The sequence below is a fragment of the Octopus bimaculoides genome, chromosome 6 (assembly GCF_046866305.1).
Source record: "Octopus bimaculoides isolate indiv1 chromosome 6, ASM4686630v1, whole genome shotgun sequence".
Lineage (NCBI taxonomy): Eukaryota > Metazoa > Mollusca > Cephalopoda > Octopoda > Octopodidae > Octopus > Octopus bimaculoides.
The window spans coordinates 109,441,550-109,468,276 of record NC_142933.1 but is presented as its reverse complement, the minus strand read 5'-3'; the positions used below and the strand labels follow the sequence as shown (position 1 = coordinate 109,468,276).

Here is a 26,727-nt window from a genome sequence, read left to right as displayed (position 1 = left end):
AGGGAGGCTGGAAAAAGTGTCTTGCTGTAGAGGAAGTACATGGTTACCCCAGCTGGAAAGGGGAAAAATGGTGGTGGTGATAATGTGTCAGGGTGTACCTTCAAGGTACAAAGTGAATATAAGGCATATGGAACAGAGGTTCAGACAGGGTGGCCAGCTGGGTAAATTCATGGGAATGTGAAAGGAGCATGACAAGTGGGTAGAGGTAGAGGTGAGTGTAAGGAATGGTGAACAATGGTAGAGACATGACCAATATCAGGGGATTGTGGTGGGGAGACAGTGGAACTATGAGGGGAGTCAGCTAGGTAATAAATAGATGGCAAATAAAATACATTTGCATATTTTTTGTTCCTAAATAATACTCTTTAATGTTAGAACAATAACAATCTGACATTAAATATAGATATTAATTAATTGATTACCTGTTGAATAACAGTTTGGACTGGACAATAAACTGGAACAAGTAATTAAACACCTAAAAAATAGAAATTGTTGAGAAATTTTAACAAAGATAATCTCTAGAATAAGAGAAGATTAGAAATTCTGAGACAAGAAATTGGCAGAATTGTTAAAGCATCAGTTAAAATGGTTTATGGTATTTGTTCCAATTCTTTGTATTCTGAGTTGAAATTCTACCAAAGTCATCTTTGACTTCACCCTCCCAAAGTCAATATAATCAAGTCCACCCCAATGTGGTTGAATACTGAAGTAGTTAAAGCATCAGATGAAATTTTTTGTAGCATTTGTTCTGGATATTTCGATTCTCAGTGTCAAAGCGTTTGTACTGAACTTGCTGGTATGGGTTGGACATTTTGACTGGAGCTGGCAAGCCACAGAGCTGCACCAGGCTCCAGTTGTCTGTTTTGGCATGGCTTCTACAGCTGGATGCCCATCCTAATGCCAACCATTTTACATTGTGTACTGAGGGCTTTTTATGTAACACCAGCAGGGTTGTCAAGTATCAGCTACGACTATATATGACAGGCTTCAACACAGTTTCCATCTGTCAAATCCACTCATCCACTCACAAGGCTTTGGTCAGCCCAAGGCTACGATAGAAGATACCTGCCCCAGGTGCCATGCAGTGAGATTGAACCTAAAAACACATGGCTGGGAAGCAAGCTTCTCAACCATACAGCTACACAAGGGTTTACATATGACATAAGTATAAACCCTACAGAAGAAATAAGAGGGAATCCAGAAAGTAACATTAAATAGAAAGAGTAAAGAAAAAGACAAAAAAAAAAGCTCAAAAAGAATCACCTTTAACATCTCTTTTAATATTCTGTCTTGACTCCCATTGATGATTTTATCAAGATTCCCTTTCAAACAGAGCAGAAGATGTCTGAAATAGAAACAACAGATGTATTATCATTATCATTATTTATCATTATTATTATTATTATCATTATTATTAAGGTGGTGAGCTGGCAGAATCGTTAGCATGCTGGACAAAATGCTTGGCGATCCTTCGGTACAAGTTCTCTAAATGCCAAACAGTTTGACAATCGTTTGACAATCGTTTGACAATCGTTCAGACGTTAGTCAGTGACAGCTTTGATCTGTTAGGTAGCAGACAGCAGGGAAACCCATCCCCTAAGAACACATGCCAGTTATCTCTCTTTCCCCCTACTCTCTCTTTGTCTATCTCTTTCACACTCTCTCTCTATCTATCTCTTTCACACTCTCTCTCTATCCATCTCTTTCACACTCTCTCTCTATCCATCTCTTTCACACTCTCTTAAAAACACATGTCACTTAGGGTTAGAGATAGAGAGAGAAAGCGAGTGATAAGTGACATGTGTTTTTAAGAGAGAGAGAGAGAGAGAGAGAGGGAGAGAGAGAGAGAAATCAAGTGCCTGCTGTCTGCTACCTGCTGACTTTCCCTCTTTCTTTAAGGAAATTGCTGAATTGATGTAAACAAAGACATGTTGATCAGCTGACTACTGGTTGACAATCAGCAGGGAAAGCCAACTACTGAGCTGACTACTGGTTGGCAATTAGCGCACTACTATCGAATGATCGCCAAATGCTTAGTGGTATTACATCTGTCGTTACGTTCTGAATTCAAATTCTGCCAAGGTCAACTTTGCCTTTCATCCTTTCAGGGTCGATAAATTAAGTACCAGTGGAAAACTGGGGTCAAAGCAATCAGTTCCCACCCACAAAATTTCAGGCCTTGTGCCTTTAGTAGAAAGGATTATCATTGTTATTATTATTATTTCACGGTCGATAAATTAAGTACCAGAGAAACACTGGGGTTGATGTAATCGACTAGCCCCCTCCCCACAAATTTCAGGCCTTGTGCTTCCAGTAGAAAGAGTTCTTATTATTATTGGGGTAGCAGCTGGCAGAATCATTAGCACACTGGGCAAAATACTTAGTGGTATTTCATCTCTGTCACTAAGTTGAGAGTTCAAATTCCGCCAAGATCAACTTTGTCTTTCATCCTCTTGGGGGTCGATAAATTAAATACCAGTCAAGTACTAGGGGTCAATATGAATGACTTTCCCCTCCCGCAAAATTTCAGGTTTTGTGCCTATAGTAGAAAGGATTATTATTATTAGTTTGGTTGTCGCTGTTGCCAATGACATTGCATGGGAGAAGACAACAGGGCCGTGTGTGTCCAGCTGTGGTCAATGAGTCCAATCTGTCCAATGTGTGAACAGAAGGTTCTTCCACAGGTTGGGAACTGGTGGTCTGCGGAGACTGAAGGCAAGAAGTTGGTCCTCGACTTCCGTAGTTTGCATTTTCTTTTTTTTTTCTTTCTTCCCCTTGCAATACTGTTCTGTACGTGGGAGGTGGCACTTCTGTTGGTACAGCTTCGCCAGACAGAGTAACATTGTATTCACGTTCCTAAGGGGTCAGAGTTCTTCTCGAAAGCTTTTCAGTGACGCTTTGAGTGTCTTTGAAGTGTTTTGCTTTTTAAACAATGGATGTAACGAATGGGAGACTGTCAAATAATCAATCAATCAATCATTTCTAGCATCTCAATGTACAGAATATCAACCCTCATAATTTAACGTCTGTTTTCCATGCTGGTATGGGTTGGATGAATTGACGGTGTCTGGCAAACTGCATGGCATCACTCACTCACACTTCCAGCATCTCAAGACATAGAAACAGTTGTTAGTATTCACTTCTAGCATTGACTTGAATATCCCTTCCCATGGTGTTCGGAAGGGCATCCAGCTGTAAAAACCTCGCCTGTGCTTGTGCCACATAAAAAGCACTGAGTCCACTCTGCTGAGTGGTTGCTGTTAGGAAGGACATCCAGCTGTAAAAACCTCGCCAAAACTGACCTCGCCTGTGCTTGTGCCACATAAAAAAGCACTACTCACCTCACCTGTGCTAGTGCTATGTAAAATGCACTAAGTCTACGCTGCTGAGTGGTTGATGTTAGGAAGGGTATCCAACTGTGAAAATCCTGCCACGACAGTCACAAAAGCCTGGTGCAGGCTTCGGTCTGGCCGGCTCTTGTGGTACCATCCCACTCATTCTAGCAAGTAAGACAGACGTTAAAGGATGATGATCGACTGCCAGAATAGATTCCACAGAGCCAAACATATCAGATTTACCCTCAAAATTACTCACAAGACAGTTTCCAAGTGAGTCAATATTTCCTCATGGCCAGACATGTTTTTATGGAAGGTTGGGAACTGGTGACGTTCATTCATAACTATCACATAATGTCAAGACGAGGAGATGCTAACATACACATGATGGGATTCTTTCAGTTCCTGCCCAGCAAATCCACTCACAAGGCTTCGGCTATGCTGGAGCTACAGTAAAAGACACTTGCCAAAGTTGCTATGCAATGGGACTGAGCCTGAACCAACATGATTGGAAAGTGAACTTTTTAAGCAGACAACCACTTCTGAAGAATTAAATATTTGGCAGCAACATTTGTAATAGAAATGAAATGAAGAATAAATATTGAGATGTAACGGCCATTTGAAGGTGGAAGCAAGGAGCTTTCAAAGTGAAACAGATAACTTACCTGTACACTAATGATGAGGAAAAAGTGTCAGTGAGATATGACTGGAAGCCAGGAACATATTGCTTGAATGTACGGTTTGTTAACAAATAAAAAACATGGACCTGTAAAAAAAAAAAAAAGACAAGTGAATGGTAATGATACAGACACACGAGTACACCCAACTCCTACATTCCAGTACATAAGGTATGAACATGAAAACAAAAAGCAGAAACCTATTTTAGAAGTACATTTGTGAGCATTATTTACAATGGACAGATAGGTGTCCCCATCTTGTTTGTTATCACAACATTTCGGCTGGTGTACTCTCCAGCCTTCATCAGGTGTTCTGGTGGAATTTCAAACCCAACCCTTTATTTGACTAATGGGGTATTCTGTTCTCATTCCTAAGGTATTCTTTTTTTACTGGTGTTATTTTTTGTTGACATTATATAGCATATAGTGTAGTGGATGAAAGTGCAGGCTACTAACCCTCAGATTCTGAGTTCAATCCCAGGCAGGGACTTGGGAAATAATATATCAACAAAAAATAACATCAGTAAAAAAAGAATACCTTAGGAACGAAAACAGAGTACCCTATTAGTCAAATAAAGGGTTGGGTTTGAAATTCTATCAGAACACCTGATGAAGGCTGGAGAACAAATCAGCTGAAATGTTGTGATAACAACAAACAAGGTGAAGACAAATATCCATCCATTGAAGATAAGGTACATAATTCCTCAACTCTAAAATATAGATTAATACATTTGTGAGATATCAACATTGAATTTGTTTTGTTTTTTTTCATATAATCATTGGATACAGATTCTTTGTAACTCAAACACACACACACACACACACACACACACACACGTCTTTTACTTATTTCAGTTCACATATTCTTTACTTACCAAGGCATCAAATACAACTTGATTATATTGTTCCAAAGATTCTGTATAGAACATGTCAAACAAAGCATCCAAGATGTCATGTAAATACTGAAAATAAACAATAAGCTATAATAATAATATTGTACTACTACAGTAAATCTTTAGATGGTCATAATAATAATAATCATAATAATAATAATAATAATGATAATAATAATCTTTTCTATCCAAGGCACAAGGCCTGAAATTTTTGTGGGGGAGCAGCCAATTAGATCAATCCCAGTATGCAACTGGTACTTATGAAAAGCAAAGTCAACTTTGCCAGAATATGAACCCAGAACGTAAAAATGGACGAAATACCGCAAAGCATTTCGCCCGGTGTGCCAACATTTCTGCTATCTCATCATCTTGATGATGATGATGATAATGATGGTTTCAAATTTTGGCACAAGGCCAGCAATTTCAGGGGAGGAGTTAAGTTGATTTCATCAACCCCCATCTGGTCAACTGGTACTTATTTTATTGACCCCGAAAGGATGAAAGGCAATGTCAACCTTGGCACCATTTGAACTCAGAACATCAGAATAAAAGGCAGACTGTATAGTGCCTGTGTGCGAACAGCCATGCCACATGGCAATAAAACGTGAGCTGTGACTGCAGAGGACATGTGAAGGCTTGAAAGAAATGAAGCTAGAATGCTTCACTGGAGGTGCAATGTCAGTGTGCATGTACGACAGAGCATATCTTGAGAGGATAACTGGGCAGAAGAGGCATCAGATGTAGTGTGCAAGAGAAACGACTGCACTGGTATGGTCATGGGATGTGTATGGATGAGGATAGCTGCATAAAGCGTCAATATCTAACTGTGGAGGGAACCTGTGGAAGAGGTAGAGCCAGGAAGACATGGGACGAGGTGGTGAAGAACAATCTTCGAATGTTGGGTTTAATGGAGGTGATGACAAGTGACCAAGACATTTGGTGATATGCTGTGCTTGAGAAGATCTGTCAAACCAAGGGAAATTATAGTTGTGGCCGTTGCCAGTGTCATGTAAATGACACCCATCCCAGTGGTACATAAAAAGCACTCATTACACTCTCAGGGTGGTTGGCATTAGGAAGGGCATCCAGCTGTAGAAACCATGCCAAATCAGACTGGAACCTGGTGCAGCTCTCTGGCTTACCAGTTTCAGTCAAACCATCCAATCCATGCCAGCATGAAAAGCAGATATTAAATGATGGTGATGATGATGACATGATAATAATCCAACATTATTTTTTTTTTGAGAGGGGGGTGTCATTCCATGTTTGGAGCAGTGATGCTTTACAAATTGCTCTGACAACTGAGAAATATCTTAAAAACAAAACTTTTACAGAAAAGCTCTCTGCTTACCCTGACAATATCTCTTCCATTAATACTCATCAGCTTCTCCAAACTTTGTTCAATTTTGTCAGTTTTCATTCGCCATTGCAATATATCAAGGAGATCTTCTGCAAATTGAGAAAAAACAAAACAAAACAAAGAAATGAAACAACAAATTATTTCACCAGATTCAACGGCTTCAATATAAACAACATTAGGGTCATCAAGAAAGAGGCCGGTGGACCCTTAACATAATTCTCAAGCAGCTACAACCACTTCTCTTGACTGCTCTCCCTCTCTTAGCAGGGAGGCCCTTGCTTTGCATGCTACTTGGCAACCCTGCATTGAGTAGTGGTGCTGGTCCTACGTAACAACCCCACCCACCGAACTGGTGCCATGTGAAAAGCACCAGTACACCCTGTAAAGTTGTTGGTATTAGGAAAGGTATCCAGCCATAGAAACTACGTCAAAGTAAACATTTAATTACAATCCATTCAATAGGCTTCGGTACAATTTCCATCTACCCAGTTTCACTCCCAAGATATGAACTGGTCTGAAGGTGTGGAAAATAACATTTACACAAGATTCTACAAAGTGAGAATGAACCTAGCATCCAGATTGCAAATTTCAGTTTCTGTCTACTAAATACATTCATGAGTGTTTAGGTAGTCCAGGGCTATAAGTGATAAAAAAAAAAACACTTGCCCAAGCTGCCATGCAGTGGGATTGAACCTGGAGCCATGTGGTTGGGAAGCAAAACTCTTAACCACACTTTTTAGGATAAGATGCTTACAATAAGGACAAGATAATTTTTAGGCTGCTTCCCCCTTGGTTCTAAGACCACATTCCAACCACCCCACCCACTCACCATCACAGACACAAACCATTTTCTGCAGCAAATTCAAAACAACAACACTTCACAAATAAGTCTTAACCTAATTAACCCTTTATTTTGTTTGTTTTACAACTATTGCTCCATTTTGGTTGCCCCATTTTTCTTCTTTCCACCACCCACTTTGGAAATCACTGATTTAAGCTACAAAATAAATAGATAATATTAAAAAAAGTCACAGAAACTGAATTTAGTCATCTCCTGCTGCACAGACTCTCACAATGTCATTAGCACAGACAAAAAAACAACAATAATGCTTCTTTTATTTACCATTTAGGGCTTACAAAAGACATTAGGGTTGGTACAATGTGGGGTTACATGAATAGAAGCCTGTGAGCAGTAAAAATGATGGTATAAATTCTAACAACAAAAAAGTCACCAAAACAGGGAGTCTTCTAAGGTCCACTCTTGGAAACTTCACAGAATAAATAAATACAATTTTGGAAAAAAATGGTAAAGTTCTATATTACTGTTTTGTGTAAACTTTGTGGAACAAAGGCAGGAACTGATGGTCAAAGTGTCTCTGGAATTCCGTTGGTAGATGGCTGACACAGATGAAAGAGAGGTTTCCGAAGGACTTTGTGGGAGATTTAAATAATCCATACAGGTTAAATTTACAAGGGTATCACACTGAAACAGAGAGAAAAAGTAGTGGTATTTTGTTACATAGACAATGTTAGGATGATTGAATTTCTTAAAAATACCTCAAAACAGAAAGAATTACCAATAAAGGACACGAAACAAAGACAAACTTATAAGCAGAACCAAAAGAAATACTTTTGGGGAGGAAAGAGAGAGAGAGAGAGAGAGAGAGAGAAAGATAGAGGGCCAAAACTAATATGGGCTCACTACATCATATAAACAACCTTTCTTCCCAGCAGTTAAACTCTTCCCTGCTTACATGAAAGCGACCCTAGTTGGAAGTTGGGTACCCCAATCGACTCCTGGGGTATTAAGAAAACAGGTTCACTCATTGTATTCAGCAGAGGGGAACTATCACGGGCCTCAGTAAATGCAAACCCATCTTATTTAAACTGAAACAGGATGAGAGGGGCTCAGAGGGTCCTCTTTAGTTCGGGCAGACATCAATAGAAGTTCAATTTATAACATCTACAGCATAAATTGCACCAGTTTAGAAGTAACTGAAACAATTAAGAGAACTAAACCCCCACCCCACCCTGCCCACTTTTCTCTTTCAAAAAAAAATGATTCAAAAACAGATGAAACATTAATTTGCAAATCATCATCAACAGTAGCATCATCATGGCTTAATACTGTCTATTTTGCAACTCTTCACTCCAACTCAACCCCGTTTCTGCTCTATCAGCTATCTCCACTCCCTATTTTCAGACTCATCTGCATAACTTGTCACCCCTCAACCCTATCCAATCTCTCCAATTGTCACCAACCCTCACTTATTTCCTTGTGAAGTAACATTTTCCCCTGGTCAGGAAATGTTTTCACAGGGTATTGCAAATGAACAACACCACTTGTATGATGTCATGTTTAAGACAGAAACACACACACACACACACACATACACCCATGCACAGAAACACATACGCGGTGGGCTTCTTTTCAAGATTCAATCTCCTAAACACAATAGGACATAGGGAATGGTTGCTTGAGAGAGGCTCCTTTTCATGTCTAGAAGTCTACATTATTTTCTACTGAAATCTTTGGGGAGGGGGCCAGTCAATTAGATTGACCCTAGTACGCAACTGGTACTTAATTTACTGACTCCGAAAGGATGAAAGGCAAAGTCAACTTCAGCAGAATTTGAACTCAGAACGTAAAGACAGACAAAATACCGCTAAGCATTTGGCCCCGCATGCTAACATTTCTGCCAGCTCGCTGCCTGGAAGTCTACATTGCCACACTAGAGATAACTGGATCATGGCATCCCAGGCTTTACCAATTTGTGAGTGTCTACATTACATAGACCCTTCTCTCAAAATTGGAAAGAAGACAGAGTGGAGCCTACGTTCGCATGCTAAGACTGGTTTTCAGTGTCACCTGGAGAGACTGCCTGACCAATAAGCGATTGAATGGGAACCTTTGTGCAGTAACAGACAACAAGGAGCATGGAATAAGATTCACAGGGCATTGCTGGAGAGCTACAGATGAAGTTGTTAGTGAAGCTCTTTTGTGAGAGCCTGCACAAGGAAGAGCTAGCAGAGGATGAGATGCAGAGACCGGTATTAAGCAGATTTGTGACAACATCAACTGCAATTGCTCTCACCTGCCAAGTATGAAAGACAATAGAATTGGATGGCGATAGAGAGTCACAGGAATCCATGCAAGCAGTGTAAGTGGTGGTGGTGGTGGCGATGACGATGACGATGACAATGACGATGATGATGATGAAGGTGATGATCTGCTAAATCTGCTCACACACACAATATTCTGTTATGTGTTTCAGCCCTAAGGCTGTGGCTATGTTGGGGCACCGCAAGTAATAACAAGTCTCCCTGGCGGGGAATCGAACCAGGTCTCCTGCATGACAGGCGGGGATTAATGGTGTGAAAGTATGGCACAATGCTAGCAAGCTCGAGGAAGGGGATAAGCCCGATTACATTGACCCCAGTACATAACTGGTACTTATTTTAGCGATCACGAAAAAAATGAAAGGCAAAGTTGACCTTGGTGGAATTCAAGCTGAGGTAAGGACTTTCGAGCGAGATCGTTGCCAGTGCCCCTGGACTGGCTCTTGTGCGGGTGGCACATAAAATGCACCATTCTTGAGCGTGGCCATTGCCAGTACCGCCTGACTGGCCTTCGTGCGGGTGACACGTAAAAGCACCCACTACACTCTCTGAGTGGTTGGTGTTAGGAAGGGCATCCAGCTGTAGAAACTCTGCCAAATCATATTGGAGCCTGGTGTAGCCCTCTGGTTTCACCAGTCCTCAGTCAAATCATCCAACCCATGCTAGCATGGAAAGTGGACGTTAAACGATGATGATGATGATGATGATGATGATGAATGTAGAGGCTGACGAAATGCTGCTAAATGTTTTGCCTGGCATGCTAAGGGCTCTGCCAACTCACCCCCTTAATAGTTTTAAACATTAAAGAGAAAGATGTTCTTACTTTATAAATACACAAAGTGTGGGTGGCGTCTGTTAATGTTATATCTTGATTGGTAATTTTGATGAAAGAAAACCCGAGCAAATTGTCCCCTTGCTTTTTGTCACTTGCTACAAATGAAGAAAAAAAAAGAGAGAAAAATCAAATCAAAAACTGTTAAAAACCTGCATAAAACAAACAACAACAAAAAGTGTGAGAAGGGATAAACTTTTTGGCTACAACTTACTTGAACAATGCCGCAGTTCCAGTCGGATGTGTGCACCAGTGAACTTCTCTATGGGTAAAGTAAACTGCAAAGTGGACAAACATAGCCTTATGGTTTACAGGGGTAAAGACAGTTCATCTGATATTTTATATATCTATATACATATATATATATATATATATATATATATATATATATATATATATATATATAATTAATTCAATAATAGGATAAAGTCTTTTATAAGAATTTATCAAGTAGCTAGTGTGAAAAAACCTCATAAGGGAAAAATCCATCATTTATTCCTCAAAATATATTTATTTATATAAGGGCATTACTATACATGAATGCTTCACGCTAAGAGGGACTCTAAGGTCAAACTACTATAATATTATAGTAGTATGACCTTTGAGTCCCTCTTAGCATGAGGCATTCATGTATAGTAATGCCCTTATATATATATATATATATATATATATATATATAATAATATTAGGGACAAAATCCAAAATTACAGGTAAAAACTCAATTAAAATCAATTTATAAAAAATTAAAATTAAATTGAGCTTTATAGATAAAAAATATATAAAATATATAGTTTTAGGGAAAATAACCAAGTTTCAAGAACTCATCGATGAAAATCCACTATCACATATAGAAAAATTAATAATTAAAAGCACAATAAATGAGTATAATATAAAGTAAAGTAAATATCATAAGATAAATATAATATAATATAATATAATATAATATAATATATTTATCTTATGATATTTACTTTATATTATACTCATCTATTGTGCTTTTAATTATTAATTTTTCTATATGTGATAGTGGATTTTCATCGATGAGTTCTTGAAACTTGGTTATTTTCCCTAAAACTATATATATATACACATACATATATATAAAGATATATATATATAGATAGATAGATAGATAGGTAGACAGACAGACAGACAGATAGCAATCCAACAAAATAATGAAGAACTAGAAAAGCACTTGGAGAGCGCAGACCTCCGCCAAGCAGCTCATTTCCACCCATATACACGCAAGCTGAAAATCGCCCAATTTCCCAAACCAACTCCAGCAAAAACATAACCTCCTTGGCGGGGGTAAAAAAATAATAATACAGCATGTAACATTGTAATACTTCATGTAAAGTAAATATAACAAATGAAAAATCCTTCAAGAATCCATAAAAATTCCCGGATCACTACCACAATTTCATCATCTGTTCCTTGTGTCATTACCAACTTTTCCTGCAAGTTTCATCAAATACCATTCACAACTTTTTGAGTTATTTTGCACACAGACGGACAAACCAACGCCAATGAAAACATAACTTCCGTCCTTGGCGGAGGTAATTATTTTCTTCACCTGTGCTGGTGCCACATAAAAAAAGCTCTCAGTAAACTCTGTAAAGTGGTTGGCATTAGGAAGGACATGCCATTATTAAAACCATGCCAAAAGCAGGCAATGGAGCTTGGTGCAGCTCTCTGGCTTGCCAGTTACTGTCAAACCATCCAGGCCATGCTTGTATGGAAAACGGACATTAAATGATGATGACAATGATTGTTTCAAATAGGTTGAGGCACCGTTTCCACACTATACAATGGTTCATATGCATAATCATTCAATTAATAACAGGACAGTTAAGTACAAGTCATTCTCTTTGGAGAATAAAGGTTATTATGGTAGATTTTCAGATTCTGCTACAATCCAAACTTGTGGAAATGAGATTGTTGACAACAGACATATCAATTTACCTTTCTTGATTTATCATCACCATCATCATCATCATTGTTTAACGTCCGTTTTCCATGCTGGCATTGGTTGGATGGTCTGACAGGGGTCTGGGAAGCCAGGTGTCTGCACCAGGCCCCAATCTGATCTGGCAAGGTTTCAACAGCTGGATGCCCTTCCTAACGCCAACCACTCCAAGAGTGTAGTGGGTGCTTTTTACATGCCACTGGCACATGGGCCAGAGGAGCTGGCATCGACCACGATCGGATGGTGCTTTTTACATGCCACCTATCTCTTTGCCAAATTCACAGTCCTGAGATGTCAAGATTTCAATCAAGTGTTGGAGTGTATTACTCAACGAGAACGTAGCTTCGAGAAGATCACTGCTATTTAACAACTTTATTTGCTGACCAGTGGTCATTTCCAGCACACTGATGTTAAGTGGTGATAAGATAACTTACCCATACACTGAAAATGTGGAACATATAAGGTGCAAGAAAGGAAAAGTATAAGGAAAGGAAAAAAAGAAGGGGAAGTATTTGAGAGGAGGTTAAAGTGTGATAGAGGGACAAGCATAGGTGTCTTACTTGTGAAGAGATATAATGCTGGCTACTCAGCATTATATAAGATGGTGGGAGATGAGAGTAGCTGAGAAGAAGATAAGCTGGTAGTGAAGGGAAACTCAAGAAGTAAGGGTGAGCATAAAAGCAGATCAGGAGTGGGGATTATGTAAATTATATAAAAAAAAAAAATTTACAGCATTTAGATTTACACAAATAAGATTGGGGGAACCAAAACCATTGTATCAATGGCAGAAAAGACAAAGGAAAGGTGGTGAGGAGTTTCTGAGGAGAAGAAATACAGAATATTGGTAAATGATGGAATATGGGTGTGCAAAGATAGTAATCTATAGATGAGAATATTTTAGTTAGAAAAGTCATAAGTCACCTTGACTGTTTCCTTCCATTTTGGGTTATTGGAGTGATAGAAAACTGTGGAATGATAATATGAAGATGGTGGTTCACCAATACCTCGATAAATACAATCCTGCAGAAAAAAAAAGGGAAAAAACAGCCATAAATTCACAATCCTCATGAATTACAATAGAGATAATAATTTGTTTTATATATATATATATATATATATTCTTTTATTCTTTTATTTGTTTCAGTCATTTGACTGTGGCCATGCTGGAGCACTGCCTTTAGTCGAACAAATTGACCCCAGGACTTATTCTTTGTAAGCTTAGTACTTATTCTATTGGCTTCAATTGCCAAACTGCTAAGTTACAGGGATGTAAACACACCAACATCGGTTGTCAAGCAATGGTGGGGGGACAAAAACAGACACACACACATATACGACGGGCTTCTTTCAGTTTCCATCTACCAAATCCACTCACAAGGCTTTGGTCAGCCCAAGGCTATAGTAGAAGACACTTACCCAAGGTGCCATGCAGTGGGAATGAACCCGGAGCCATGTGGTTGGTAAGCAAGCTACATACCACACAGCCATGCTTGTATACACACACACACACACACAGAATGTAAATTTTCAATGAAGCATATATATTAGGTGGACGTTCTGGAGAATCATATTTGCAGAGTAAGTTTATATTAAAACAAAGGTTGGAAAATTTGGTACGTTTTTAATTCCATGTTACACACATTTCATTACAGGATAGAAGTTACACTGTATAAACAGACAAAAATATATATATATGTAGTGGCCTGCCCATCAAGCCAGCCTGTTTTGCATAGGTGTGTACATGTGTATGCAGCTATGTTTTTACACTTATGCTCTGCAAAAGTTGGGAACTATAGCAGTGTTGCTGTCAATAAATTGTCCATTCATTTTGTGTGTGTGAAGAAAAAAATCCCTAACCTGAAAAACAGGTATGGGTTAGTGACTGTAAAGGCAGCCAACCGTAAAACAATGCCTTTATAATATATACATCTAATCCAGGCTAGTATACAAACATAGATATAAAAATGTATTGTTATCCATAGAAAACAATACAAATGCAACTGAATCAAATACAAGAGAAAATCGCCATTTTGTTTATGCTCTGACAAGAATATAAGACAAGGTAATGATTTCTTAACTTACAGGAATTAGTTCTCCGATGCTGTCGAAAGCTTTCATTGTCACTTCTACATTCTTTGCCGATGTCTTATTGCCTCGTTCAAACTCGCCATGGGACAAAACTATATACAGATCATTCCGTATATCACCTAATGTAAGAAAAAATTAAATTTAAAAAGTGCTAACAAACAAGCATTGAAGAAAAACATTTATCCATCCATTCCCTCTGTCCACTATTCCTGGGGGTGGGGGATCATGAGGGGTAGAGTCCTCAGGCACCTCCTTCCAAGGGGCCTACCAAAAGCAACCGTCATTACACTTCCCAGCTGGATTCCCAAACATGACCAACCAAGGTTAAGGATATCACCCAACCATCTCATTCTTGAGTTATCCTTAGGTCTCCTGTTGGTTGGCTCAGCTTCAAGAATCTGTCTTGTGATTCTTTCCTGCAACATTCTAATCACAAGTCCGTTGTACTGGACTGTGCCCCCTCATAGCAGAGAAGTAGCAACACAACCTGGAGAGAGGCCCTAATCTCCAAGCTATGCACCCTGTTGAGTAACATTAGCCAAGAGATATTTTGGAAGAACCCCATTTCAGCTGCTTGTATTTACGCCTTTACTCTTTTTGGTCATTAACTAGCAAGGAGAGCAGATGTCACATCATCATGATGATGATGATGATGATGACCATTAAAATTGTAATGATGATATTGGTTTTAAATAGCTTTTCAGCAATCATGCATGAGCAGAAAAGTGGCACAGAAGTAATTGGTCCAATGATTATGGATACACCTAAAATGGTGCCAATGAAATAGTACCTGCTCTGTTCCTTTCATACAACTGGATCCCTGGTGTGTTTCAGGTAACCCTTCAAAATATGACAGTTTACACTAGTATTAAAAATGTCCATTTTGTGAGAGCAACCCTCTCTACTTTGTATATTGCTATTAAAATACTTTGTATATGAGCACTAAGAAATAGAAGAGCACTCTGTTGGTTACGACAACAAGGGTCCCAGTTGATACAATCAACGGAACAGCCTGCTCAAGAAATTAACGTGCAAGTAGCTGAGCACTCCACAGACATGTGTACCCTTAATGGTGTTCTCAGGGAGATTCAGTGTGACACAGAATGTGACAAGGCTGGCCCCTCTTGAATTACAGGTACTACTCATTTCTGCCAGCTGAGTGGACTGGAGCAATGTGAAATAAAGTGTTTTGCTCAAGGACACAACGTGTCACCGGGAATTGAACTCATGACCTTACGATTGTGAACCGAATGCCATAACCACTGAGCCACATGCCTGGACACAAAGAAATATGTTGTTAAGAGTAGCAAGAATTTAGAAATAGCACAGAGATAAATAAATAAATAAATAAATAAATAAATAAATAAATAAATAAATAAAAATATTTGACCTGGCAATAAAGACTCTGGGAAGCTGCACTGCTGGACTAATGCCACACCTTTATTGAAAGGTATTGGGTTGGTAGACTTGAGGAAGGGGAGATCACCAAACAACAACTGCAGACCAATATACAGACCTATTTTCAAATAAATGGCAAAGTATTAGAGATGTGTGTAAATATGGACAAAAATCAGAAACAAAAAAAAAAGATAAAAATTCTGATTTTTTTTTTTTTTTTTTTTAATGATTAAATTTATCAAAAGTATAACACATGCTAAGTAAAGTCACACTGAAATTTCATTAATTATATCTGTATTTTACTAATGAGGACATTTGCATACAAAACTGTGAAATGTTCAAATTTATCTTTTACTTGTTTCAATCATTAGACTTTGATTCTGGGCATTGTCTTAAAGAAATTTTAGATGAACGAATCCATACACGTACTGTATTTTTAAAGCTTGGTTCATTTTTTATTAGTCTATTTTGCCAAACTGCTAAGTTATGGGTTGCAAACACACCAACACCGGTTGCCAGGTAATGATGTGGGACAAACAGACACACAAATATATACTGGATAGGCTTTTTTCAGTTTCCATCTACCAAATCCACTCACAAGGCTTTGGTCAGCCTGAAGCTATAGAAGAAACTTGCCCAAGGTGCCATGCAGAAGGACTGAACCCAGAACCATGTGGCTGGGAAGCAAACTTCTTACCACATAGCCACGCCTATGTTTATATTCTTTGCTAATAAGCTATATGCTTCCCTAGGTCAACTAGCACCCATTACATAACATCCATTTCCCCATGCTTACAAAGCTCACATGGAGTTTATTGAGGCAGATTTTTTTCTACAGCTGGATGCTCTTCCTGTTGCCAACATTTGTATGTTTCCAAGTAAGGTGATTTTTCCCCATGGTCAGACAGGTCTTCCGTCGAATGTTGGAAGTGAGTAGCATTGCTTGTCTGACAGTGACACCTGCTTACATCTACCACATGAGATGAAGACAAGGACACACACACACACACACACACACACACACACACACACACACACACACACACACACACACACACACACGTATTCTTTTATTTGTTTCAGTCGTTTGACTGTGGCCATGCTGGAGCACCACCTTCAGTCGAACAAATCGACCCTAGGACTTGCTCCCCGCAAGCCTAGTACTTATTCTATCAGTCTCTTTTGCCGAACTGCTAAGTCACAGGGACATAAACACACCAACATCGGTTGTCAAGCGATAGTGGCGGGTACAAACACAGACACACAAACAAACACACACACAAACATACATATATATATATATATATATATATATATATATATACAATGGGCTTCTTTCAGTTTCCATCTACCAAATCCACCCACAAGGCTTTGGTCAGCCTGAGTCTATAAAAGAAGACACTTTCCCAAGGTGCCGCACAATGGGACTGAACCCTGAACCACATGGTTGGGAAGCAAGCTTCTTACCACACAACCATGATGCCTGCGCCTATATATGTGTGAATTGCTGGCGATTTTTTTCCCTCTACAGTTCTATATTTAAGGCTGGAGGGTATATCAGCCGAAACATTGTGTTAACAACAAACAAGATGAGGACAAATATCCATCAATTGTAAATAATTTTTTTTCCCTCTGCCTTCCTTTTCTATTATTGGACTTTCTTCTGTTTCTGAAGAAGAGCTTCGCTCGAAACATTAAACCATCTTTCTTTCCTTCCCTGAGCGTCTGCTAATACTTTACTATATATATACATACATATATATATATATATGTGGTTGGCGTTAGGAAGGGCATCCAGCTGTAGAAACTCTGCCAAATTAGATTGGAGCCTGGTGTTGCCATCCGGTTTCACCAGTCCTCAGTCAAATCGTCCAACCCATGCTAGCATGGAAAGCAGACATTAAACGATGATGATGATATATATATATATATATATATATATATATATATATATATATATATATATATATATATATATATTTGGAGTATTTTGGAAATTCCTTGATAAAGTTGTAATATTTGGAGAGAAGATTTTTTCGCAATGAGTTAAGATTGAGAAAAGAACCTTTTTAGAAAGTCAAAAGACACTAACCTTTGGGAAGAGATTTCACAAAATGTGTGTAGGTTTTTGCTTTTATAGATATGCAAGCGCTTTCAGTTCTTAACATTTTCAAGCGCTTGCACATCTATAAAAGCAAAAGCCACAGATATTTTGAGAAATCTCTTCCCAAAGGTTAGTGTCTGTTGACTTTCTAAAAAGGTTCTTTTTTCAATCTTAACTCTTTGAAAAAAAATCTTCTCTCCATATATATATATATATATATATATATATATATATATATATAAAAGATTCTCAGTTCTTCAAACAATGATTGTATATAACTGTAATCTGATAAATGAATAAAGTAATAGATACAAGACCAGGTCAGCTACTATGGCATACATATAAAAATATATACATATTGATCTCTTGTAATGTAAGATTATTTGATTTATCTTTCAAAACAAGTCATTTCTATATTCTGAAAGCAATTCAAAATGTACTTATTTTCCATCTATCTAACCAGAAGATGTTTATTTACTAAAAAGGTTAGGTGGTTGTCAATAAAAGAAAACACAAAGTTCAGAAAAAAGGGAGAAAAACAAAAAGAAAAACTGGGTCACAACATTCAATGAAAAAACAAATATAGAATAATAATAATAATAACAATAACAATAATAATAATAATAACAATAACAATAACAATAATAATAATAAAACAAGAGTATATAACAGAAACAACAATAACAACAATAATTAGAAGAAACAGAAATATTTTGTAAAAACAGAAATCACTATTTATCAGACAAAATTATGTAACACAATGATGAAAGACAAAATAATAATAATAAGAAGAAAAACAGGATATATATTCAGCATGGTCACAGTGAGGGAAAAGGCTGAAACTTGTACAAAAATTATATTTACAATAACAAGGCAAAGAAAAACAAATCAAAAACTAGGACAAGTTGGAAAATTTATAAGAAAGCTAAACTGAAAAATAAATGATCAAAACAAACAAACAGAAAATTAAAATTTAAAAAAAGGCTAAAAACACAATCACCTTCCTCCATGTGTTTAATTTTTTTCTTAAAGGTCTCTCCCCTTCTTTCTCTCTCTCTCTCTCACACACACACGCACACACTAAATAAAGACCAGGCAATTTGCAACAAATTTTTGATAAATTTACAAACTGAAATGAAAAAATTAAATATTTCGCAAATATACAAATCAAAAATGGTGAATGATGAGGGAAAGCAACTCAGTATAAATGATAAAATAACAAAACAAGTCAGGCAACAAACAGATATAAGTGTGTGTGTGTGTGTGTGTGTGTGTGTGTGTGTGTGTGTGTGTGCGATGCCGATAAATAAAATGCCAAACACTTCATAGATATATTTCTGCATTTTGAAGAAAGAAGAAAGGCGAGAAAGAAGGCTCAACTGGCTAGCACAGAAATATAAAGATAATAAGGGGTTATTTAATGTTAATTAACCCTGACAGAACAAATAAAGCCTCTTATGACTACACATCCAATACAATGTGGAACTGTAGGAAGTGTGATATATGCCCCTTTCAGATACGGTGTCTAATGAATGATTTGATAAGCTTTTGGTCAAAACACCTGTGAATGTCCATTATCACATAGGAGCTACTGCTTTGAAATTCAATTATGTAACCATGCTCATTCCTTTGAGTACAAAGTAAAATAAATAGCACTTCTCTGGTTAAGTTATCTGTGACTTCAAAGAGAGAATATAAACTTCTATATTTCATGGTTTGTTGGAAATAGTGCTCTTTCCTACAAAAGTAACTGCAATTTGGGCTTGAAAGAGGTGCTAGAAATTCTCAATTGCCAATTCCAAATCCTAAAACTTCCCAAGTAATCAATCAACACTGCTCTCTTGTTTTACATTTTTCACTGTATGCCCAATATACATATTCAATGTGTCAATGTTGTTATATACTTTAAAACTCAGTTTTTCTTTTGTACTTACTAAAACAAACTGATGCACAAAATATAACAAGATGTATTTGTTTATATTTATATACATGTGCTAACACACTATCGTAAAGATGGCAGATTGGTACATATATGCCAAAAATAGTCCACAAAAAGTGAAGAAAAAATCCCCCTTCTTCTTCAGTCTGAGTTTCAGTGTGTTTTTTTAAAATTTATTGAGATACATGTGTGTGCGTGTGTGTATGTGTGCACACGCAAGCATGTACATATGAATCTGTGTATGCATTGTCACAAGTCTGTCATGTATATATGTGCAGTTTGCATATCTATCAATCTATCTACATAGATAGAAGATAGATAGATAGATAGATAGATAGATAGATAGATAGATAGATAATGTATGTATGTGTGTTTGTATATGTATATAACAGCTTTTTTATACATTTCATTAAACACACAACTTTATTCAAGTTTTATTTTTTTTATTTTTGACTTTTTGCATTTTCTTATAAGTATGAAACTGTTGTGTACACACACACACATCTCAATATCATGTAGTATCTGCTGTGCTGTGTGTGTGTGTGTGTGTGTGTGTGTGTGTGCGTGCATGCACACACACCTCTATTTCACCCCCCTCTTTCCATCTCTATTTTACACAGAGAAGCACACATACAGCCTCCCCCTCCATTACTCTCAAGAAAGGGCTGACAGTGTAGTGTGAGTTAAGCAGTAGTTGGTGTGAAAACTGATGAGAGAAATGGCTGGCAGTGTAGAGTAGCCACACATAGGCAAAGATCAAATTATAAAACTATAGCAATCATATAGATTATAGAAACTTCTGCTATTAACTGATAAAAGACCTACAGACACAGTTCTAAGAACAGAAGTTATTTTGGGGTTTTAAATAAAATATTCAACAAAAAGGTCTGAAACAATAGTTATAAGTGTGCCTTCTAGTTGGTTTTGCTTGACTGAACACTTTGTTGGAGAAAACTCAGTGAAACAAATATACATAAGTGAGAAACAAGGGCAGACCAACACAACATTCACAAGAAAATTAAACACTAAAATGTAATTAATGGTAAACATCACAAGCAGCATAATGAAGAGTACACAAATTGTGTGTGTGTGTGTGTGTGCGCGTGTGTGTAGGGTTGTCAGATAAATTTGCTTGTTTCTTACCAATGTTATTTGAATCAAGAAGACCCCAGTGATTTCTACACTGTTAAGGCATTGACAAGCTAGTGGAACATTGACAAGAAGTCACGAACAATGAACGAGAATATAGTGTAGACTGATGAAAACAATAACAATCAAAATAAAGAGAAAGAATACTAACAAATTTATCAGAGAACCCTATATATAATATAATATAATATATATATATATATATATATATATATATATATATATATATATATATACAGTAATCCCTCACTATATCGCAGTTCACCTATTGTGCACTCAGTACATCACAGATTTTTCTGGTTAATATATGTAAATTTATATCATGGACTCCTTAGTATAACTGGGTTTCTGTGGCTGATATGTATTTATATTTTTTTAGATTTTAATTATTTCTGTGTGAGGTTTTGGAACGTAACACCCGCGATAGTCAAAGGATTCCTGTATATACATTTTCATATACACACAGTCACAAACATATATACAAAGTCAAAAAAAGGCTGACAAATTCTTCAACTGTAGCAAAACTACTGCAGTGCATATTCAGACAGTACTTTGCACATTGCTGAAGGAACGGCAACACGAACACCAGTGCATAAAAAAACCCTTTGAGTGCTGCTGCTGTTGCTACAGAAGACATCGCAAAGAAGAAAAAAACAAGAAAAAAACATGTAATATAAAATTAATAAAAACTGCAGTCCCAGCATTCAGTTACTCAATTAACAAATTTAATTGGTTCCTTCAAAGAGCTTGTTTATTGGGGGTGAGGTGAAGTGGGGACAGATTAAATATGTGAAACAAATAAATGTATTACATGATAAATGGGAAACTACTTTCAGACCCAAAAGTCATGAGTTGGGTCTAAACATAGAAAAATTTACAAATCCAGCAAGTGAGTGAGTGATTGATTGAGAGTGTGTGTGTGTTTAAATTTATTATTCTATTTAAAGTCTATTTCAGTAAGAATAGAAGAGAGAACAGACTCAGCTGCATTGCAGTGAATTGAAATGAATGCAATATGGAGAGAAGTAGCTCACAAGAGACTCTGTTATTAATTAAGATCAAAGAAATGTTAAGGTTGAACATGGAATAATGAGTCACCTGTAAATTGAAGGACAATTGTTTGATAGAATAATTACTTTGGCAGAAGAAAAGTCAGACTTTGTGTGAGTTGTAACAATTTTATGATATCTGAATTCAGTTTTAGACGTCTAATACTGAGAACTGTAACAAAATATTTGGTGGGGTTTTAGTGGGAGTTTCACCTGGCTATAGTCTATTCCTCTGTTACTTTCTAGGCTAGAATACTGAAATGATTTGTTTGAAATCAGTTAATTAACCAAGATACACCAACACAGTAGCTAGGTTCTCCTCACGTATCCAAGACAGCTTTGTCTTCTTAAATACAATCCTCAACGTCCTTCATACAACCAAAGATCACAACCCCCTAACTAACTTTTTCCCACACGACTGTCCAAGAACATGGCCTTCAACATCTGGAGAAATTCATCCAGAAACATAGGGAAAGGACAAACATCCACCATCACAATGCCAACAAACATTGACGAAGTAAATCTTGCTTTCAGGTACTGAAACATCCTGCAAATTCTCTCACCTCCCAAAAAAGCGGCTTTAGACCCTCTGACAACTTTTGATTTTTTACCATAATATTTCTGTTAACTTTGCAAGATTGTCTTCAATGAAAGTAGCTCTGTAATTATCATAAACATATGTAAACCCACATTTGTTTTGTACTTTGTTTCAAATTCTACACACAGTAAAACTTTTCCGAAACTCATCTTCTAATCTGTATCTGCTTCTCTTCATACAACCACCAACAAAACTCCTCAAATCACTTCAACACATAAACTGTTTTAATGGTGACCCCTACCATTACCTTCAAAACAGTGTAGTTTTAGCCTAGTTCCTAACCTCATTGACTTTTTCAATCTTTTCCCTATTATTAGAATCAGCCAACCTATAAAAATAGACTTTTCCAACAACCACCCTCCCTCCCTAACTTCCATTATTCAACATCTAAAAGAAGAAAACAACCATCGGCTTCTTTACCATCTTGAATATCCTTACTTCCATATTTCAGGCAATCATTAATACCATTTTGTTAGTGCCATCTCTACAAAAGACCTAATTTTCTACATGACAGACCAGTGATCTCTTGTCATGAAGAAATTCAGCATCAACAAAGAATTCCTGTTTGGCCTGAGAACCTCCTGGCTAAGTTGCCCATCCATGTGTTTCCTCTTTCTCTCAGGGGATGGGGGCTTCTTTAGCCCTTTAGCATTTAAACTGGTCAAATCCAGCTCAAATATTCTACATGTTTTCTGTTCAAACTGGCCAGATCTGGCCTCTCACATCCAGCCTACAATGTCATTATAGAAACAAACAACCACATCATCAAATCTTGAAGCCTCGGAATAATGCATGAGTAACTGCAAACAGTATGAACGAACGAATAAGCATCCCATTTGAGAGAACAAGCTGAATGTTAAAGGGTTAAACAGACATTATGTGTGCTCCAGGGTCCAGTTATGTCAACAGAACTGCTTCCGTACATTACGGACATTCTTGGTACCACATTTAACACCAGCATACTTCCATGCAAATGTTATCTTTACTCTTCCTTCACCTCTACTCACACTCATCAACATCATCATCATCATCATCGTCATGCTCCAGTGTTTGCTTTGGCATGGTTTTTGTGGCTGGGTGCCTTTCTTAAATGCCAGCCACCTTATGGAATGTACTGGGTGCTCTTTTTCATACCACCAGTACTGCTGAGGTCACCATGCAGCTTGCAAGAAACTACAAGCCCCAAGATGGGGAGGGGGGCAGAGACAGTTTTATACTAAAAACAATGAGGAGTAGACAGGGGTAAAGTATGAGAGAAAAGGGGGTGGCAGAAATAGATAATGCAAGTTTTACTGGAAGTCTGGAGATTGTCCACACAAAATCTAGATATGCTATCATTGCATTTCTTTCTTAACAACAGAACTAAAATACAACCACTTCGAGCATGGCTGTCGCCAGTACCACCTGACTGGCCCTCATGCCGGTGGCACATAAAAGCACCCACTACACTCTCGGAGTGGTTGGCATTAGGAAGGGCATCCAGCTGTAGAAACCCTGCCAAATCAGATTGGAGCCTGGTGTCGCCTCCTGGTCCACCAGTCCTCAGTCAAATCATCCAACCCATGCTAGCATGGAAAGCGGACGTTAAACGATGATGATGAACCTTGTCTGATACAATACTACCAAAAACATTAAAAATATAAAATAAAAATACAAACAATCCAATCAAAGCACATCCCTTCTTGTTCTTGAGAAAATCATAGCTAAAACCTTCACACTTGCTTCAAATATTAAATCTCACAATTTCTCATGGGACTTTCATGGTAACTAAACATTTCTAAAACTGGGTTTCTGTTCCAAGACAAGAAAATACTTCAACTCTGATTAGTTTCTCAAATTCTACCATATTCAGGTGTTGTCCAAATGCCAATCAGAGTTTCAACTCTTACACACATATCCTAGACTAGTGCTTCTCAACCGGGGTCCATATGATCCTTGGGAGTCTACATAAGATTTTGCTGTTAAAAACGATGTGCAATAATTTGGTTATATTTCTACAATACACAAAATATTTTTAATTTTTTTAATATAATTCCTAATAATATTTAATCATAGAAACATAACAGGATTTTTTTGAAACACTGAATGAGTAAAAGTCAAATAGGAGTCAAAAGGGGTCCAGAAGCAAAAAATTGAGAAACCCTGTAGAACAAACCAAAACTTGGCCTGCTGCCTAACCAGAAGGATTCCCTCCCCAAACACTAAATAACTATCCCAGACACTGACATGTTCATTCTTCTCTGCCCTTTTGCTTACTACTCTGTTTTTCTTCCATGGAATTGTCTTCTACACCAGCATTATACAAACCCACTCAATCCCTTATTTTTTCTGTCATCCCTATCAGGTCTCCCCAATCATCCAATGTTCTGGTTTATTTCTGTTTTTTTTTTTTTTAATTCTATTCTATATAATTAAATACTTCATGTTTCAAGTTCCTAGTTCAGCAGTTTTGATTAGTTGCATCTTGCTTTTTTATCATTTCTAAAGCACCTGCTACTAAGAGTTGCTTTTGTTTTCAATCCACACATTTTGGTTGTCTCTATTTTAAGATCTTTAGATCTGGATAGCTTCTCAGTTTCTTTCTGGGATATATTGTTGAGTGTTGAAAGTATTACTACATTTAGTCTTTGTGCAAATAAATTGGTGCCACCAACAGCATGACTGGGAAGATGGTGGCCACAGATGAAGCTGGTAAACACTGAAATAGGCATTGTAAGTTTAATCTCTGCTAGAGAATGGTAAAAACAATGATAATAGTAACAACAAAAATGTTTTGTTTTTCTTTTTTGTTAATATTTTTTAATATGTAGTAGCAGCAGCAACAGCAGTAATAGTAGTAACAACAACAACAGCAGCAAATATCATATATGCAGGATGTGAGATTTTGAAATTGTTGTGATTAACATTGTTAGAGATAGAGGCTGAGCTCAGTAAAAGTTCTCTAAATGTGAAGGTAAATTAAATAATCTACGAAAACAATTACATATGGGGTTAACTACTCAAAGATGCCAGCCACATGAAAAAAAAATATGTGGCAAGTTAGTGTTAACATACTCAATGCAGTGTTCTTGCTACCCACAACAATGTACTGCTAATTACTTTGGAAAATACAGTAGTGCTAATACTTTACTGAGGAGGCCTCATACAACTGAAACATGACTGAAGTTCTCTCCTGAACTTACTGAAATTATTTAAATAGTATTATTTAAATAATTAAATAAAGACAATATCAGCTAAGTTGAAATTGTCTTTTTCTCACTGTGTAATTATTTCTAATTAGATTTGTCATGTCCACTGCATTAATTATGTTAACACTAACCAAGTTAGTTTGCTGGGTTTAATAGAAGAAACAGTCAAATTATATGTCAGAGCAAATTATTTCAATTATACAGAGCGTGTGCAAACATTTAGGGAATCTGTACACATTTGTATGTCCAAGTAGTTTGAGTGGTGCTTACATGAAAAGGGGAAAGTATAATAATTATTTCAAATTTTTGCCACAAAGGCAGCTGGGGGTAAGAGATTAAGTCGATTACATCGACCCTAGTGCTTAACTGGTACCTATTTAATTGACCCCAAAAGGATGAAAGCCAAAGTCGACCTCAGCAGAATTTGAACTCAGAATGTAGTGACAGGTAAAATACCATCAAACATTTCACCCAGCATGCTAACGATTCTGCCAGCTCACTGCCTTAGGGGCAAGTATAATAATAAAACAATAAATGGCAGATATGTGAAGGCATGTGGCTCAGTGGTTAGGGTGTTGCACTCACAAATGTGAGATCATGGTTTCAATTCTCGGATAAAGTGATGCATTGTGCTCTTGAGCAAAAACACTTCATTTCAAGTTGCTCCAGTCTACTCAGCTGTAAACAAGTCACCCTGCAACAGATTAGCCTTCCAACTGTTGGGGAATGTTGGCCTGCTCATCTAGCCAGTGGGGTAACACCATTCGGAAGCTAGAGTAATGCAAAGTGCTTTGTGACCAGCGATATATAACAACATCCAAGAGTCTGGTCAATTACATGATCAGGTGATATATATGTAGATATATATATATATATATATATATATATATATATATATATATATATGTATATATATATATATATACACACATACCATATTAAACTTTCTGCCAAGTGCATGACTAACATGAATAACCATGGTTGAGGTGGTTAGGATAAACCTTTGTGTCATTCTGAAAATCCAGGAGAGA

At 37.2% G+C, this 26,727-nt stretch overlaps 1 protein-coding gene across 1 annotated transcript in view; it reads right to left on the bottom strand.

The window, feature by feature from the left end:
- The window catches only part of LOC106870442 (dedicator of cytokinesis protein 3), a 272,055-nt gene that overhangs the window by 101,806 nt on the left and 143,522 nt on the right, over positions 1-26,727 (bottom strand). Inside the window, 11 exon segments of the mRNA XM_089354408.1 lie at positions 423-475; positions 1,264-1,345; positions 4,001-4,101; positions 4,888-4,974; positions 6,257-6,354; positions 7,589-7,748; positions 10,209-10,315; positions 10,432-10,495; positions 13,105-13,203; positions 14,266-14,390; positions 15,662-15,787. Coding sequence (XP_089210534.1) covers positions 423-475; positions 1,264-1,345; positions 4,001-4,101; positions 4,888-4,974; positions 6,257-6,354; positions 7,589-7,748; positions 10,209-10,315; positions 10,432-10,495; positions 13,105-13,203; positions 14,266-14,390; positions 15,662-15,787 — 1,102 coding nt within the window.